The 21,453-nt window shown below is 36.8% G+C and overlaps 1 protein-coding gene across 2 annotated transcripts in view; it reads left to right on the forward strand.

Annotated features, from left to right (window-relative positions):
* grin2aa (glutamate receptor, ionotropic, N-methyl D-aspartate 2A, a) overlaps window positions 1-21,453 on the forward strand; it is a 485,324-nt gene that overhangs the window by 262,144 nt on the left and 201,727 nt on the right. For both annotated transcript variants that reach the window (XM_062050498.1, XM_062050497.1), the window contains one exon: window positions 13,217-13,645. In XM_062050498.1, coding sequence (XP_061906482.1) covers window positions 13,217-13,645 — 429 coding nt within the window. The remainder of the gene's footprint in view (window positions 1-13,216; window positions 13,646-21,453) is intronic.

Here is a 21,453-nt window from a genome sequence, read left to right on the forward strand (position 1 = left end):
CCGTCTATTCAATTGAATATAAGTTGAAAAGGATTTGCAAATCATTGTATTCTGTTTTTATTTACCATTTACACAACGTGCCAACTTTACTGGTTTTGGGTTTTGTATATATACATTCATATATATGTATGTATATATGTGTATACTGTATATATATATATATGTATGTACAGTATTTACTCTAATACTGTATATAAATACACACTGAAAAAGGCTGGTATTTATAATTTTTCTTGTGTTGGTATGGACTTAGTATCGAACTATTGCATACTTGCCAACCCTCCCGAATTTTCCGGGAGACTCCCGAATTTCAGTGCCTCTCCCGAAAATCTCCCGGGACAACCATTCTCCCGAATTTTTCCCGATTTCCAGCCGGACTCAAGGCACGCCCCCTCCAGGTCCGTGCGGACCTGAGTGAGGACAGCCTGTCGTCACGTCCGCTCACGTAAACCGTTGGCCAACCAAAAAGTAACTTTTTGGTTGGCCAACGGTTTACGTTGTATTGCGCACCCTGACGGCAAGTGTGGGAGTCGGTTCTGAAGTATGAAGTAAAGAGACGTAACTTCATCACCTCATAAAATACATATTTATATACAGTATAGCTAGAATTCAATGAAAGTCAAGTATTTTTTTATATATATATATTTATATATATATAAGAAATACTTGAATTTAAGCGAATTCTAGCTATAAATATACTCCTCCTCCTTAACCCCGAATTTCCCCCCCACCCCACCCCCCAATCTCCCGAGTTTGGAGGTCTCAAGGTTGGCAAGTATGAATTATTGATCCTTTTGACGAGGTTACCACATATACTTCTGCACTGGAATTGACAAAATAAGATTAAATTACAAAAAAATAAAAAATAGCATGCACATGACCAAAAAGGTGTTTTACACAATTGCAACTCCACACCAAAGTTCAACAGTTAATCAGAGGACACATTGGCTGGGCTACATGTGTGCCAGGCTTGTGCAAGTCAAACAATAAGCGCTGGGAGGTAAAGCAAATTAGACAACTGCCTGAGGAAAGTCGGCATCGAGTCCTTGATGCTGGATTTGTGCCTGCAGCTAAACTGAGCTTTATGTTCACAGCAATATGTGAGTGCTGCATTGACGACGTCTGTCATAACTACAGTAGTGATCTTCCATCAGGCTTTATGCTGCCCATTCACACCCATGTGTTCATTCACTCTACATTTTTCAATATATTTACGGTGAGTGCTATTGACATTGTAACAATTTCAACACAATATTTAAACTACTGTATTTTTACTGTAGGGCGCACAGCTATATAAGCCACACCCACTATATTTTAGGAGAAAACAATATGTTTCCGCATATAAGTCGCACTGGACTATAAACTGCAGATAGATGCGTTGTGGAATGAGTTATTTACACAGAAATATTCTGTAAATGTTTATTTACATACCTTAATTGTTTCCAAACAGTGTCTGTAACACGGCAGTAAAACGGTTGATCAAACAAAACAGAAGTCATCGTCGTGGACCCACTAGCTGCGCAAGCTAGCTCTCCAATCAGCTAAACAGACTTAGTAACTCCACGGTGATGTTTTGGTGGATTTAGGAATTTGTGAAACTGAAAAAATACAAAAAAAGAATGCCATTGTAAGTTAATAATACTAACACAGACACTCGTAATTGTGTTAGCATATTAGCTAAGGCTAACTGCGTTAGCTTGATTACATCACAATAGCACGTATACATATGCATGAAAAAACTCCTGCAGACATCACACATGGAACACTTTAGTAAGTAAAAATAGTTTTAGTTATATTGTAAATCTTACCAACATTGCTTGGAGTGATGAAATATTTAGCCATACGTGTAGAAACGCTATGGACAACTTAGGAGACGGAACGGCAATCGTACTTCTGGTTCAAAGCTCTCAACAGAAAACCACTGCAGCACCAAAAGATGGCGCCATATCACAAACAATAACACAACTTTTTAGTGTATGTGCGCGTTTAAAAAAAAGTGAAACATTTGCATTATGGCCGTCAACGAAGAAAAATCCCTAAATAAGCCGCACCATTTTATAAGCCCCATGGTTTAAAGCGGAGGGAAACAAACTATTATAATATAAATATTAAGTCCTCCTGTGTCCTATGAAGTATTTCCTGGATTTTTAAACATTATTCCTTTCTTTGGACAAAGAAGAAAAAAATGTTTACGTTTTATTCAACACATTTTTTAATGACATCGATTACGTGTCTATCGCGACACACATTGATATCATTTCATCATCCAGCCCTATCGTGTACTGACTGTGACAATGCTAACACACCAACAGTTGTTGATACATCATCCTCTCTCTAACTCGTTTTTATCTACTTATTAGTATACTGTTAATATCTGCTTACCTTCTGCTGTATCGCACTTCCATCCACACGTCCTAAACTATCTCTTGGTGTTAGTTAAGGTTAGTTAAAATTCGGCTAGCTTAGCTACTAGCAGGCCTGTTCGCTTGCTAGCTCTGGGAGTTTATCCTTTACATGTTTATCCTTGTCCTCCAGTGATAACCCTACTTGATAATGATACTTAAGTTATTTGCTGTAATGAAGGCGATTATATAGTGGAGCGGCTCCGCACTCTGTATGGAGACACATAATTAACTGCTAGCCGTGTGTCACTCAGGTGTCACTTTATTGACTCCAATGTCAATAAAGTAAGGCTCCGCTTTTCCAGAAATGCGCTAGCTGGATGCTAACATACATTGGCTTTGCTATTGACATGCTACTGATTAGCATTAGCAATTTTACATGGCGATTTCAACACCTCCAAATGTGTTGAGAAAAACTACAAGTAAGATGCACGCTACAATCAAACACCTGGTGCGTAATAAGTACAATACTTATAGTATTAACACTTTTTAGGGCGCAACAAAAATTAAAAAAACCCACCATAAACTATACGCTACTGCCTTATGGAGTGTTAGCTTTAGATTCATTCATTCAAATAATCACTGAGCAGGGTTGTCACGATGCCAGATCAACAGTAGTTGTGACCGATACTTATGAATTTTCACGATTTTTGATACCACGATAAACAAATAAAATAACCGAAGTCCTTTAAAATTCACCTCTTAATTGAAAAGTTTCACACATTAGTATCAAAGTGCAACAACAGAATTTAAAGAGGTAAATATAACTCCAAAACAGTATTCAAAAGGGGAAGTTGTTATTTTCGTGATATAAATATGCCATCTTTTATATCGTAATATTTTCTGATTAAAAAAACAACTGAAAAACAAGTGAATGAATATTTTCCAAAACTGATGCCTCGGGATTGGTACCGAATCCGATTTTTTTCCAATGTTCCATGCCGGCAAAGTAATTGACTCAAAAAATACGCTCCAACGTCAAATATGCGCTAGCTTGATGCTAATTTACATTGGCTTTGCTATTAACATGCTACTGATTAGCATTAGCGATTTTACATGGCGATTTCAACACCTCCAAATATGTTGAGAAAAACTACAAGTAAGATGCGCGTTACAATCAAACACCTGGTGCGTAATAAGTACAATACTTACGGTGTTAACACTTCTTAGAGCGCAACAAAAAAAACACCATAAACTATACACTACTGCCTTACGGAGTGTTAGTTTCAGATTCATTCATTCAAATAAGCACTGAGCAGGGTTTTCACGATGCCAGAATTACAGTAGTTAAGACCGATACCTGTGAATTTAGAAACTTTTTAATACCTATAAAAATAACTGAATGAATATCCTCCAAAACTGATGAGGTACCAAATCGGATTTTTCCCAATGTTCCACGCCAACAAAGTAATTGACTCAAAAAACACGCTCCAACGTCAATAAAGTAAGGCTCCGCTTTTCCAAAAATGCGCTACCTTGATGCTAATATACACTGGCTTTGCTATTGACATGTTACTGATTAGCATCAGCGATTTTACATGGCGATTTCAACACCTCCAAATGTGTTGAGAAAAATGACAAGTAAGATGCACGTTACAATCAAACAGCTGGTGTGCAATAAGTATAATACTTACAGTATTAACACTTTTTAGGGCGCAACAAAAATAAACAAAAAACCCCATAAACTATACACTACTACCTTATGGAGTGTTAGCTTTAGATTAATTCATTCAAATAAGCACAGAGCAGTGTTGTCACAATGCCAGCATTTCAGTAGTTGAGACCAATACCTGTGAATTTTCACGATTTGTGATACCTATAAAAATAACTGAATGAATATCCTCCAAAACTGATGACTCGGGATAGGTACCGAATCTGATTTTTTTCCAATGTTCCACGCCAACAAAGTAATTGACTAAAAAAAAAACGCTCCAACGTCAATAAAGTAATGCTCCGCTTTTCCAAAAATGTGCTAGCTTGATGCTAATATACATTGACTTTGCTTTTGACATGCTACTGATTAGCATTTGCGATTTTACATGGCAACGTTAACACCTCCAAATGTGTTGAGAAAAACTACAAGTAAGATGCGCGTTACAATCCAACAGCTGGTGCGTAATAAGTACAATACTTATAGAATTAACACTTTTTAGGGCGCAACAACAAATCTAAACATCCACCATAAACTATACACTACTGCCTTATGGAGTGTTAGCTTTAGATTCATTCATTCAAATAAGAACGGAGCAGGGTTGTCACGAGGACAGAATTACAGTAGTTGAGGCCGATACCCGTGAATTTTCACGATTTTTGATACCACGACAAAAAAAATTAAAAAAATTAACCAAAGTCCTTTAAAATTCACCACTAAGTTGAAAAGTGTGTACAGGTGTCACACATTTAGAATCAGTGTGCAACAACATAATTTAAAAAGGTAAATATACCTCTTAAACATTATTCAAAAGGGGGTGTTGTTATTTTCGTGATAATCGCCCCCTCGCCCGTGATGTCGTCCGTCATGGTCACAGCAGACGTCCCTGGCGGTGAATGTGCTTGTTTACCGTCTTGCCACTCCGAGTGTTTGGCCTCGAATGTTTCATCTCCCTGCCCCGGTGTTGCTTTAGAAGCCAGCAGCCCACAAGGCTTTAGTCGCAGGGAGTGAGGCCGACAGTTTGCTTTAGTGGTCCTGCAGCTCCGCCGTCTCCTCCAGCGCTAGCTCATCTTGACGGATGCTCCAGTCAAGTGCTCAACGGCGCGGCAGCCCATAATATTTAGCCAAAAGTCAAATGAATGCTTCAGCAGTTTTTACAGGCGGCTGAGGGTTAGTGTTTACTAAATCTCTGCTTGGTCGCGTCGTTTGCTTTATTTTCTTTGTTTGCTTTTTCTTTTTATTTTGCATTTTACAATAAAGTGTGTTTTTGTGCCCTGGTTTATGACATGACATAAAAAATTTAATTGAACAGACGTTCAGAATAGATCCAGGAGGTCTTCCTAAAACGGTAAGACCACATAAATAATCCGTCAGCCACAAAACAAAAATACATATAATTAATATTAAATCAAATTAAATTCTACAATACTTTAGCCACGTAGGCCTAAAACTATTACTACTATTCCCAATAATAATAATTATAGTACTATTAGTAATACGAAGAACAATAACAATGATAACATTAACTATAATGATAATAGTAATTATAATAAATCATTAAGACAATATATTGTATGTATTATTATAATTAATGCTGTATTTAGTATAATGTTTTATTTTTGTTTTATTGTTAGTACGATTTTATTGTAGAAAATAAATGCATAATGATGATGATAATAATAATACTAATAATAATAATTACATTATTATTATTATTATTATTAATGGTAAATAGTATTGAACCTACTAACTAAAGTATTGTAGAAAGTAATTAATACTTTTTTGTGTCTACTGTCTTAAGACGATCTCCTGCACCCATTTTGATCATTTACATTAATAATAATAATAATAATAATAATAATGATATTAATAATAATAATAATAATAATGTATCCATTATAATGTTTGATAATATTATTTATGATATTATTAATATTGTTATTGTTACTATAATGTTGTTGTTCATAGTAGTCTTGACAATAATTTTAATATTTCTATTATATGATAGTATTGTAATGTCCATCCATCCATCCATTTTCTACCGCTTATTCCCTTCGGGGTCGCGGGGGGCGCTGGAGCCTATCTCAGCTACAATCGGGCGGAAGGCGGGGTACACCCTGGACAAGTCGCCACCTCATCGCAGGGCCAACACAGATAAACAGACAACATTCACACTCACATTCACACATTAGGGCCAATTTAGTGTTGCCAATCAACCTATCCCCAGGTGCATGTCTTTGGAGGTGGGAGGAAGCCGGAGTACCCGGAGGGAACCCACGCAGTCACGGGGAGGACATACAAACTCCACACAGAAAGATCCCGAGGCCGGGATTGAACTCACGACTACTCAGGACCTTCGTATTGTGAGGCAGACGCACTAACCCCTCTTCCACCGTGCTGCCCTTATTGTAATGTATAATAATAATATATGATGTAATATAAAATGATTTATATTATTATAATAATAATTATTATTATTATTATTATTATCATTTAGTAGTAGGTCTACTAATTTAAGTATTGTATAATTTGTTTATAACGTTTGTTTTGTGTTTACTGTCTTAAGAAGACCTACTGAGTTCACTTTGATCAATTATATGTTTTTCCTATAATAATAATAATATTAATACTAATAATAATAATAATAATAATAATAATAATAATAATAATAATTATTATTATTATTATTATTATTATTATTATTATATTAAAAATATTACAAATAACAATAAAATAAATCCATTATTATAATGTTTAATAATATTATTTATGTTTTGTGTGTGTTTACGGTCTTAAGAATACCTCCTGGGTATATTTTGATCAATTACATGTTCTTCCTACATTAATATTAATAATTATTATTATAATAATAATAATAATAACGATAGATATAATAAGAAAATAATAATATCAACAATGATGATGATAATAATAATAATGATAATAGTAATAACAATGCCAATAATGATATTGATAATAATAACAATAATAATATATGCATTATATTTTTTTATTTATGGCATTATTAATATTGTTATTAATTATGGGACATGGGAGGAGTTCGGGGAAGCCGTGGAAAACGACTTCCGGACGGCTTCGAAGCAATTCTGGACCACCATCCGCCGCCTCAGGAAGGGGAAGCAGTGCACTATCAACACAGTGTATGGTGAGGATGGTGTTCTGCTGACCTCGACTGCGGATGTTGTGGATCGGTGGAGGGAATACTTCGAAGACCTCCTCAATCCCACCAACACGTCTTCCTATAAGGAAGCAGTGCCTGGGGCATTTGTGGTGGGCTCTCCTATTTCTGGGGCTGAGGTTGCTGAGGTAGTTAAAAAGCTCCTCTGTGGCAAGGCCTCGGGGGTGGATGAGATCCGCCCGGAGTTCCTTAAGGCTCTGGATGCTGTGGGGCTGTCTTGGTTGACGCAGCATCGCATGGACATCGGTGGCGGTACTTCTGGATTGGCAGACCGGGGGTGTTGGTTCCTCTCTTTAAGAAGGGGAACCGGAGGGTGTGTTCTAACTATCGTGGGATCACACTCCTCAGCCTTCCGGGTACGGTCTATTCAGGTGTGCTGGAGAGGAGGCTACACCGGATAGTCGAAACTCGGAATCAGGAGGAATAGTGTGGTTTTTTCGTCCTGGTCGTGGAACTGTGGACCAGCTCTATACTCTCGGCAGGGTCCTTGAGGGTGCATGGGAGTTTGCCCAACCAGTCTGCATGTGTTTTGTGGACTTGGAGAAGGCATTTGACCGTGTCCCTCGGGAAGTCCTGTGGGGAGTGATCAGAGAGTATGGGGTATCGGACTGTCTGATTGTGGCGGTCCGCTCCCTGTGTGATCAGTGCCAGAGTTTGGTCCGCATTGCCGGCAGTAAGTCGGACACGTTTCCAGTGAGGGTTGGACTCCGCCAAGACTGCCCTTTGTCACCGATTCTGTTCATAACTTTTATGGACAGAATTTCTAGGCGCAGTCAAGGCGTTGAGGGGATCTGGTTTGGTGGCTGCAGGATTAGGTCTCTGCTTTTTGCAAATTATGTGGTCCTGATGGTTTCATCTGGCCAGGATCTTCAGCTCTCACTGGATCGGCTCGCAGCCGAGTGTGAAGTGACTGGGATGAGAATCAGCACCGCCAAGTCCGAGTCCATGGTTCTCGCCCGGAAAAGGGTGGAGTGCCATCTCCGAGTTGCGGAGGAGACCCTGCCCCAAGTGGAGGAGTTCAAGTACCTCCGAGTCTTGTTCACGAGTGAGGGAAGAGGGGATCGTGAGATCGACAGGCGGATCGGTGCGGCGTCTTCAGTAATGCGGACGCTGTATCGATCCGTTGTGGTGAAGAAGGAGTTGAGCCGGAAGGCAAAGCTCTCAGTTTACCGGTCGATCTACATTCCCATCCTCACCTATGATCATGAGCTTTGGGTTATGACCGAAAGGACAAGATCACGGGTACAAGCGGCCGAAATGAGTTTCCTCCGCCGGGTGGCGGGGCTCTCCCTTTGAGATAGGGTGAGAAGCTCTGCCATCCGGGGGGAGCTCAAAGTAAAGCCGCTGTTCCTCCACATCGAGAGGAGCCAGATGAGGTGGTTCGGGCATCTGGTCAGGATGCCACCCGAACGCCTCCCTAGGGAGGTGTTTAGGGCACGTCCGACGGGTAGGAGGCCATGGGGAAGACCCAGGACACGTTGGGAAGACTATGTCTCCCGGCTGGCCTGGGAACGCCTCGGGATCCCCCTGGAAGAGCTGGACGAAGTAGCTGGGGAGAGGAAAGTCTGGGCTTCCCTGCTTAGGCTGCTGCCCCCACGACCCGACCTGGGATAAGCGGAAGAAGATGGATGGATGGGTGGGTTATTAATTATTATTATTATTAATATTGTTATTGTTACTATAATGTTGTTGTTCATAGTAGTCTTGATCATAATTTTAATATTTGTTTGTATTGTAATGTATAGTAATAATACATTATTATATACTGTAAAAATGATTGATATTATTATTATTATTAGTAGTAGTAATACTAGGTCTACTAATTTAAGATAGGAACTATTTTGTTTCCATTGGTGACTTTGTATCAGAACCAACCAACGTAACGTGTGGAGTCCCCCAAGGTTCAATCTTGGGGCCGACTTTATTTAACATCTATATGCTCCCACTAGGACAAATCATGCAAAATAATAACATTGACCATCATTGCTATGCCGATGACACCCAAATCTATGTAGCGCTATCACCAAATGACTATCGCCCCATAGATTTATTGAGCAAGTCAAACACTGGATGTGCCAACATTTCCTACAACTAAATGAAGATAAAACTGAGATAATTGTTTTTGGTGCTAAAAAAGAAAGGTTTAAAGTCGTCCAACACCTTCAATCACTGTCCCTAAAAACCTCAAATAAAGCCAGAAATCTTGGGGTTATTTTAGATTCTGATTTACATTTCGACAGTCACATCAAATCAGTAACAAAATCAGCCTACTATCACCTCAAAAATGTAAAAAGACTTAGAGGGCTCATGTCAGCTCAAGACTTAGAAAAACTTGTACTTGCCTTTATTACCAGTAGGCTAGACTATTATAATGGACTCCTTGCCGGTCTTCCCAAAAAAACTGTCAGGCAGCTACAGCTAGTTTAGAACGCTGCTGCTAGAGTTCTAACAAAGACCAAAAAATGTGAGCACATTACACCAATTCTTAAATCCTTACATTGGCTCCCTGTACATCAGAGAATTGATTTCAAAATCCTCCTGCTCACATATAAATCACTACATGGTCTAGGGCCGAAGTATATCACTGATATGCTCCCACTATATAAGCCCTCTAGATCACTAAGATCTTCTGAGACCAATCTGTTAGCGGTTCCAAGAGTAAACTCAAATCAAGGGAGAGCATCATTCAGTCACTATGCAACAAATAGCTGGAATAAACTTCCTGAAGATGTCAGACTCTCCCCAACTCTCACTACTTTTAAAACTAGACTGAAGACTTTTATGTTCACCTTAGCTTTCAGCTAAATCTTTTAATCTTTTAACTTTTAACGTCTGCACTGTTTTTATTTTTATTGTCTGCATTTTAATTTTGCTTTTATTTTCTTTCATTTCACTTTGTTGTCTGTGAAGCACTTTGAGTCTGCCTTGTGTATGAAAAGCGCTATACAAATAAAGTTGCCTTGCCTTGCCTTAAGTATTGTAGACTTTATTCATAATTATGTTTGTTTTGTGTGTGTTTACTTTCTTAAGAAGACCTACTGAGTCCAGTTTGATCAATTACATATTTGTCCTATAATAATAATAATAATAATTATAATAATAATAATAATAATAACAATAACAATAATAATATTAATAATAATAGCAATAATAATATATATCCATTATTATATTTTTTTATAATATTACTTATGGTATCATTTACATTTTTATTGTTGCTATAATGTTGTTTTTTGTAGTAGTCTTGATAATAATTGTATTAGTTCTATTATATGATTGTATTGTAATGTAAAATAATAATACATTATTATATAATATAAAATGATTTATATTATCATTATTATTATTATTATTATGTTTAAGTAATGGTCGGTCCACTAATTCAATTATTGTAGAATTTATTTATAATGTTTGTTTTTTGTGTGTTTACTGTCTTAAGAAGACCTACTGAGTCCAGTTTGATAAATTACAAAGTAATTCATATAATAATAGTAATAATGATCATAATAATACTAATACTAATGATTATTATTATTATTAATACTTTTGTTATTATTAATATTATAATAATAGTAGTAGTAGTATTAGTAACGATGATTTATATTAACAATAATAAAGAACGTCTTGTTAAAATGCTTTATCAATTATCATGGGTTTATTATATTATTATAGACAAAACGGACGCCAAGTAAAAAAAACAGTCACTTACACTTTTATTTTATGACTGCAGCGCACAACAGAGCTCACCAGTTATGAAATAAAACCTAAAAGTCATGTTTAGACCTCCCAATAAACTATTTATTTAAACCTTTCTCAATTGTGATGAATCAGTAAGAAGAAAGTAACAACTGTCTCCACTGTGAGTTCAATTGTCATTCACTTTAGCATCAAAATGTCAATAGTTACCTCCTAATTAAAGGAGATCATTTATTAAAGATGGGACAATTTTCCTGACTAATTAAATGTCGATGTCCCGTGTAATTGTTCCACCTATCACTGCGGCTCGGTCACGGCAGACGGCTTTAATAGCCGAGGACTTTTATCATGTCAAGTGGAAATAAAACCCAGCGGTCAACTCGGTGAATCAAGGCTGAGCTGGACACCAACGTTTTGTTTCTTTAAGGAGTCCACATGAGACGTGGGGGTGGGACTACGTCATATTTACGAAAATGCACGATACATGGTACTCATGGCGGTGGAAAATAATGTTGGATTGTGGACGAAAACATTATTCACAGTAATTACAAAACTCAAAACCAGTGAAGTTGGCACGTTGTGTAAATGGTAAATAAAAACAGAATACAATGATTTGCAAATGCTTTTCAACTTATATTCAATTGAATAGACTGCAAAGACAAGATACTTAGAGTTCATACTGGAAAACTTTGGTATTTTTTGCAAATATTAGATCATTTGGAATTTGATGCCTGCAACATGTTTCAAAAAAGCTGTCACAAGTGCCAAAAAAGACTGAAAAAGTTGAGGAATGCTCATGAAACACCTATTTGGAACATCCCACAGGTGAACAGGCTAATTGGGAACAGGTGAGTGCCATGATTGGGTATAAAAGCAGCTTCCATGAAATGCTCAGTCATTCAAAAACAAGGTTGGGGCGAGGGTCACCACTTTGTCAACAAATGCGTGAGCAAATTGTCCAACAGTTTAAGAACAACATTTCTCAACTAGATATTGCAAGGAATTTAGGACTCTACGCTCCGTAATATCATCAAAAGGTTCATAGAATCTATACAAATCACTGCACGTAAGCGATGATATTACGGCCCTTCGATCCCTCAGGCAATACTGTATCAAAAAGCGACACCAGTGTGTAAAGGATATCACCACGTGGGATCAGGAACTCTTCAGAAAACCACTGTCAGTGACTACAGTTTGTTGCTACATCTGTAAGAGCAAGTTAAAACTCTACTATGCAAAGCCAAAGCCATTTATCAACAACACCCAGAAACGCAGCCGACTTCCCTGGGCCCGAACTCATCTAAGATGGACTGATGCAAAGTGGAAAAGTGTTCTGTGGTCTGACGAGTCCACATTTCAAATTATTTTTGGAATTTGTGGAAGTCGTGTCCTCCGGAACAAAGAGGAAAATAACCATCCGGACTGTTCTAGGCGCAAAGTTGAAAAGCCATCATCTGTGATGTTATGGGGGTGTATTAGTGCCCAAGGCATGGGTAACTTACACATCTGTGAAGACACCATTAATGCTGAAAGGTACATACAGGTTTTGGAGCAACATATGTTGCCATTCAAGCAACGTTATCATGGACGCCCCTGCTTATTTCAACAAGACAATGCCAAACCATGTGTTAAAACAGCATGGCTTCATAGTAAAAGAGTGTGGGTACTAGACTGGCCTGCCTGTAGTGCAGACCTGTCTCCCATTGAAAATGTGTGGTGCATTATGAAGCCTAAAATACCACAACGGAGACCCCGGACTGTTGAACAACTTAAGCTGTACATCAAGCAAGAATGGGAAAGAATTCCACCTGAAAACCTTCAAAAATTGGTCTCCTCAGTTCCCAAACGTTTACTGAGTGTTATTAAAAGGAAAGGCCATGTAACACAGTGGTAAAAATGCCCCTGTGACAACTTTTATGCAATGTGTTGCTGCCATTAAATTCCAAGTTAATGATTATTTGCAAAAAATAATAATAATCTCAGTGTGAACATTAAATATCTTGTCTTTGCAGTCTATTCAATTGAATATAAGTTGAAAATGATTTGCAAATCATTGTATTCTGTTTTTATTTACCATTTACACAACGTGACAACTTCACTGTTTTTTTGGTTTTGTATTATTAACGGTAACATTCTGGCGACTGAGCTGTCAGTTTTTCAGGGTAAAATCTGTGGTCATTGTTTTCACAGTGCATTATTTTAAATTGAAGAGCGGTATCATTGCTTGGTTTTGCAGAAGTAACTCGTCAGTCTTGTCCTCCTGTGCAGTTTCGTGGGCTGGGACCTGCAGAATATCATCGTTCTGGACGCGGTGGAGGAAGACAGCCGCTCCCAGATCATGCTGAAGAAGGTCCAGTCCCCCGTGGTGGTGCTCTACTGCTCCAAGGACGAGGCCGTCTACATCCTGGAGGAGGCGCGCTCCCTGGGCCTCACGGGCTTCGGCTACATCTGGATCGTGCCATCCCTGACCACCGGCAACCCGGAGATAACGCCGGAGGAGTTCCCGTCGGGGATGATTTCCGTCTCGTACGACGACTGGGATTACCCGTTGGAGGCGCGCGTGCGCGACGGCCTGGGCATCATCACGTCGGCGGCGGCGGCCATGTTGGATGAGTACGGCGACATCCCCGAAGCCAGGACGTCTTGTTACGGCCAGATTGAAAAGACCAGCAAGCTGCCGCCCAGCGCATTGCATAAGTAAGTGGACACCAACTGTAATAAGCATGAATCATAAGAACAATAATTATAATTTGCAGTTCCGCGAGGAATTGCGTGTGAATGCCTTATGTGCGCAAGCCGGCGAACCGCCAATATGCGTGAGTGGAACTGAAAAGCTTGAATGTCCAGGGTGAGTGGAGTGTGTGGATGTTGGAACGGTTCAAATCGGTTGAGAAATGTGGAACATATAGAATAAATGATAAATAAATGGGTTATACTTGTATAGCGCTTTTCTACCTTCAGGGTACTCAAAGCGCTTTGACAGTATTTCCACATTCACCCATTCACACACACATTCACACACTGATGGCGGGAGCTGCCATGCAAGGCGCTAACTAGCAGCCATCAGGAGCAAGGGTGAAGTGTCTTGCCCAAGGACACGACGGACATGACTAGGATGGTAGAAGGTGGGGATTGAACCCCAGTAACTCCGATTGCTGGCACGGCCATTCTACCAACTTCGCCACGCCGCCCCTATATATAATATATATATAATATATATATATAATATATATATATATATATATATATATATATATATATATATATATATATATATATATATATATATATATATATATATATATATATATATATATATATATATATATAAGTATATATAATGCCCATTCATTGTCAATGGGGTGAAAATCCCAGGAGTTTGGGAAAAGGGAAAACGTGTTTTTGTGTTCGATATATCGAAAGAGTAGGGTGTGTAGATAGTTGAAAGGTCAAAATGAAGGTGGCGAAAAATTGTGAGAATTTGGGACATTGTAGAACTACGAATACGTCCATTCATTTGAATGGAAATTGGGGGATTTCGGGAAAAAACAGGAATTTTTGAAAATATTGATACTAGCACAATTGTCCTAGATGATACGAATGGGTCGGTGTTAGAATTTTTAGAATTGGTTGAAAAATGTTGACGTACTAACAGAATGTACTTGAATTGATATTTCCGAATTCCTGGAATTTCGTAAAACTGGGAATACAAATATTTGTTGTTTTAACTAGGATGAATGTTTTGAAGGTGGAATGGTCAAAAATGTTTGGAAAATGTGGACTGAAAACTTTTTAGGAAGATGCGAAAATAGAGCTTTGGAAAACGGGGAATTCTGGGAATTCCTGGAATTTTTTTAACTTGGAAAATGGTAGTTGGATTTTCCAAAGTACGTGGAGTGTGTGGATGGTGGAATAGTTCAAATTGAGTGAGATATGCAGTCGTTTTTTTAATGCCAATTCATTGTCAATGGGGTGATAATTCCTGGAAATTCTAGGAAAACCAGGAGTTTTGGGAAAGGGAAAACTTGTTTTGTGTTCGATATATCGAAAGAGTAGGGTGTGTGGATGGTTGAAAGGTCAAAATGAAAATGGCAAAAAATTGTGAGAATTTGGGGCATTGTAGAACTACGAATACGTCCATTCATTTGAATGGAAATTGGGGGATTTTGGGAAAAAAACAGGAATTTTTGAAAATATTGATACTAACACAATTGTCCTAGATGATACGAAAGGGTCGGTGTTAGAATTTTTAGAATTGGTTGAAAAATGTTGACGTAGTAACAGAATGAACTTGAATTGATATTTCCGAATTCCTAGAATTTCAGAAAACTGGGAATACAAATATTTGTTGTTTTAACTAAGATGAATGTTTTAAAGGTGGAATGGTCTAAAACGTTTAAAAAATGTGGACTGAAAACTTTTTAGGAAGAGGTGAAAATAGAGCTTTGGAAAACAATTTGCAACATCGGTTTGCATCGCCAGTGCCGTTCAAATGTGCAAGATCTTTTTTTTTTTTTTTTTGCCCCGGTTCCCGATATCAAAAGTTGTGCGTTTGGGTCCATGCTGTGTTGCTTTTCAACAATGTCCTCTTGGCTGATTATCAAAGTTTGCAGCCAGTCGAGGTGGAGCAGAGAGAGGTGCAGTAACGGCACACAGCAGCCGGAGCTTAGAGGACGGCGGCAGGGCGGGAGTGGTGGGGAGAAAAGAGGTTGAACGAGAGTTTGTGTTGGTTTGGCGGTGAGGACGTGAAGAAATGGAGACTTGCTGTAGCTGTGCTCCAAAAAACTGAAGAGCTGCTTGATGGGTCCTTCTGTTCCTCGTCTCCTTCTCACCTTGTTGTCGCTCTGCAGGAGCCTGTGGAGGATATTGTAGGCCTTGCCAGCACTGTCTGGCTTGCAATCTGGCAGGAAACACACACACACACACACACACACACACATGGGGACACCTCCTAATGTTGAATTTTAAAGAGTCACCCATTTTTTTAGCCCCTTTTTTGGGGGTGGGGGGTCCAAATAGGAAGAATTTCAGCCCAATCCTATGAACCAAGTACTGCAGTTCAGGAGCCAGCTTACTTTAGTCCCAGCATGCTCAGCTGGCCCCAGGTTGTGTGATGAGGGGCCACAGATGGCTCCGTCTGGGTGAGAGAACTCAGCCAATGAGCCCTCATGGCCCGGATTTGAGAGACATGATTGGTCAGGGCGAGGTCGGCGCCACGGGCCATTAAAGGTTGTCAGACCGTCAACGGTCTGTGGGAGAGATATGGGAGACACGCGCACACACACACACACACACACACACACACACACACACACACACACACACACACACACACACACACACACACACACACACACACACACACACACACACACACACACACACACACACGCCTACACATACACTTTAAAGCAGAGTTGCAGCACATGTATCAAGTCAAAGCATGCGGGAGCCTTTTTGGTATTTTTCATTTAAAAAAACAATACAATATAATATTAATTAATATAAAAATAAAAAAATATATAGATATATATTTTTTTCTGTTTGTTTGTTTTTGTTAGTTTTTTTGTACTTAAAAAAACAAAAAACAATTTAAATTATTATTATACATTTTTTAACCTTGAGAGCTCCTTTTTAAATTTGGTCCCGGGGGACCCAGGTGCGGAACATGTTCAATATATATATATGTATATATATTTTTTCTTTTTTTTTTTCCCAACACTTGAACCTCTAAATCAGTGGTTCTCAAACTTGTTCGACCAAGTACCGCCTGTGAAAAACACTTATCTCTCCATGAACTATATTGATCAACATTAAAACACAGTGGCGTAGTAGACCCAAGTATTTATTAAAAACAAGGCAGAGCTTGGATTTAACGAGTATATTTGATATTTTTGGCCACTGTTACATTACACACAGATTGAACCTTAACACTGCGTTGCAAAATGTAATTTATTGATTCTTTGGCGTACCACTATATATATATATATATATATATATATATATATATATATATATATATATATATATATATATATATATATATATATATATATATATATATATATATATATATATATGTATATATATATATATATATATATATATATATATATATATATGTATATATATATATATATATATATATATATATATATATATATATATATATATATATATATATATATATATATATATATATATATATATATATATATATATATATAGTGGTACGCCAAAGAATCAATAAATTACATATATATATATATATATATATATATATATATATATATATATATATATATATATATATATATATATATATATATATATATATATATATATATATATATATATATATATATATATATATATATATAGTGGTACACCAAAGAATCAATAAATTACATTTTCAGTAAATATATGTCCCCAGTATATATATATATATATACATATATATATATATATATATATATATACATATATATATATATATATATATATATATATATATATATATATATATATATATATATATATATATATATATATATATATATATATATATATATATATATATATATATATATATATATATATATATATATATGTATATATATATATATATAGTGGTACGCCATGTGGAAGATGATGCTCAACATTGATGTGTCAGCCACAGCTTTGGTACGCCAAAGAATTCTTTGGCGTACCAGTATATATATATATATATATATATATATATATATATATATATATATATATATATATATATATATATATATATATATATATATATATATATATATATATATATATTTATATATATATATATATATATATACAGTATATATATATATATATATATATATATATATATATATATATATATATATATATATATATATATATATATATATATATATATATATATATATATATATATATATATATATATATATATATATATTTATATATATATATATATATATATATATATATATACAGTATATATATATATATATATATATATATATATATATATATATATATATATATATATATATATATATATATATAGTGGTACGCCAAAGAATCAATAAATTACATTTTCCAACACAGTGTTAAGGTTCAATCTGTGTGTAATGTAACAGTAGCCAAAAATATCAAATATACTCGTTAAATCCAAGCTCTGCTTTGTTTTTAATAAATACTTGGGTCTACTACGCCACTGTGTTTTAATGTTGATCATTATAGTTCATGGAGAGCTAAGTGTTTTTCACAGGCGGTACTTGGTCGAACAAGTTTGAGAACCACTGATTTAGAGGTTCAAGCGTTGGGGAAAAAAAAAGAAAATATATATATATATATACATATATATATATATATATATATATATATATATATATATATATATATATATATATATATATATATATATATATATATATATATATATATATATATATATATATATATATATATATATATATATATATATATATATATATATATTATATATATACATAAACATTTAAAAATAAGTGTTTGTATATAAGTCATTTCACAACGTATATATCTGCAACTTATAGTCCAGTGCGGCTAATATATGGACAAAATATTTAGTAGGTTGGGCTTATACCTTTATAGTCCGGAAAATACAGTATATTGTGCTAAAATAGATAAACTAAATACAAAATTAATATCTTTTCAATACAATCTAAGTGCAAATGAAAATACAGCTCCAGCACTTTAGTCATATTTTTTGCGCTTAGGAAACTTCCTTATGACTTTAGCTCCAGACTTTTTCTGTTTGTTTGATATTGTCAATACTGCCACAAGTGGTGGAAAAGTGTATTGCAACTGAACACCGCTGCCAACCCATACAGACCACAGTTGAGGAACAGATTATTTTTTTTTTGGTGGCCCTCTGGGGGTGCTTGTAGCCCAACAATGGGCCTATAGTCCTGAAACACTGCACTAGAGTGTCACGGAAATGATCTTGGACAAAAAAAAAATTATGCAGAGTGCTCCGGTAAATTGGACAAAATAAATAGACGAAAATCCGATATTCACTGCTGGTTCTCAGGAATATGCAACCCCTGGAAAATTGATAAGAGAGATGTCCCCAACTGATGCACAGGCAAGAGGTCCACCCCGGGTCCCGACTCTGGACAGCCAGCACTTCATCCATGGCCACCGGACCTGTGTAACTCCCCCTCCACAAGGGAGAGGGGGGCAGAGGAGAAAATAAAAGAAAAGGCAGATCAACTGGTCTAAAAGGGGGTCTATTTAAAGGCTAGAGTATACAAATGAGTTTTAAGATGGGACTTAAATGTTTTTACTGAGGTAGCATCGCTAACTGTTACCGGGAGGGCATTCCATAGTACTGGAGCCCGAATAGAAAACGCTCTATGGCCCGCAGACCTTTTTTGGGCTCTGGGAATCACTAATAAGCCGGAGTTCTTTGAACGCAGATTTCTTGCCGGGACATATGGTACAATACAATCGGCAAGATAGGCTGGAGCTAGACCGTGTAGTATTTTATACGTAAGTAGTAAAACCTTAAAGTCACATTTTAAGTGCACAGGAAGCCAGTGCAGGTGAGCCAGTATAGGCGTAATATGATCAAACTTTCTTGTTCTTGTCAAAAGTCTAGCAGCCGCATTTAGTACCAACTGTAATCTTTTAATGCTAGACATAGGGAGACCCAAAAATAATACGTTCCAGTAATCGAGACGAGACGTAACGAACGCATGAATAATGATCTCAGCGTCGCTAGTGGACAAAATGGAACACATTTTAGCGATATCACAGAGATGAAAGAATGCCGTTTTAGTAACACTCTTAATGTGTGACTCAAACGAGAGAGTTGGGTCGAAGATAATACCCAGATTCTTTACCGAGTCGCCTTGTGTAATTGTTTGGTTGTCAAATGTTAAGGTGGTATTACTAAATAGATGTCGGTGTCTAGCAGAACCGATAATCAGCATTTCCGTTTTCTTGGCATTGAGTTGCAAAAAATTCACGGACATTGAATTGAATTGAATTAAATGTAATTGAATTGAATTGAATTGAATTGAAGTATTTATTTCAAACCTGCACAGTACAACAAAACACTTTTTTAAAAATTTTTTTACATTTTGGCAGACATTTATGCAAGGCTTGAAAAGCAGATGCTTATAATATCCCAACCCCTCTCACTCATTCCACATTTAACATAAACAATATAATACAAGAACAATACTATACAAACAAAAACAAGAAAAGCTCCTGTACACTAACAATACAATAGTACCACTGTTACTTTGAGACAAGACAAGACGAGACAAAACACACACACACACAAACACACACACACACATCCACTGTTTAATTTCATTAAGACACGCCTCCAGCTGACTACAATCCGGCGTGTTGGTCAGCTTTAGGGGCATGTCGAGTTGGGTGTCATCAGCATAACAGTGAAAGCTAACACCGTATTTGTGTATGATGTCGCCTAGCGGCAGCATGTATGTACTAAACAGTGCAGGGCCAAGAACCGAACCCTGGGGAACTCCGCACCTTACCTTGACATAGTCCGAGGTCACATTGTTATGGGAGACGCACTGCATCCTGTCAGTAAGATAAGAGTTAAACCAAGACAAGGCTAAGTCTGACATACCAACACGTGTTTTGATACGCTCTAATAAAATATTATGATCGACGGTATCGAAAGCAGCGCTAAGATCAAGAAGCAGCAACATAGATGACGCATCAGAATCCATCGTTAGCAATAGATCATTAGTCATTTTTGCGACTTTGTCTCCGTAGAGTGATTTTCCCTGAAACCGGATTGAAAGGGTTCGCAGAGATTGTTAGACACTGAGTGTTCATTTAGCTGCTGTGCAACAATTTTTTCGAGGATTTTCGAAATAAACGGAAGGTGGGACACCGGTCGGTAGTTTACCATGAGGTCAAGATCGAGGTTAGGTCTTTTGAGCAGAGGATGAATAACCGCTTTTTTGAATGCTAGGGGAACAGTGCCGTAGGAAAGTGATAAGTTTATAATATTTAACACTCATGTACCTAATATTTCAAAAAGCTTCTTGATAAGTTTCCCAGGAAGTGGGTCAAGTAAACATGTTGTTTATTTTATCCCACTTACACGCCGTAATAATTCCTCTAATGTTATTTCATCAAAAAGAGAGAGACTATTTTGGAGGGCGGTATCCGTCGTATATACAGTCGTATCTGTGTTAATATAACCCAGTTGTAGCTGGGATGCGTTGTCTTTAATCTCCTTTCTAATGAGTTCAATTTTCTTATTAAAGAAATTCATAAAGTCATCTGCCGAGTGGGTGGAGCTACTGGGGGGAGTCCCTTGTTGGGTTAGCGATGCTACTGTACTAAACAAAAATTTAGGATCGTTTTTGTTGAGGCGGATGAGATTTGAGTAATATTTAGCTTTAGCTAAGGTAAGCATGCGTTTATAAGTTATTAAACTATGATTCCATGCTTGATGGAAA

Source organism: Entelurus aequoreus, linkage group LG06 (assembly GCF_033978785.1).
Source record: "Entelurus aequoreus isolate RoL-2023_Sb linkage group LG06, RoL_Eaeq_v1.1, whole genome shotgun sequence".
Taxonomy (NCBI): Eukaryota; Metazoa; Chordata; class Actinopteri; order Syngnathiformes; family Syngnathidae; genus Entelurus; species Entelurus aequoreus.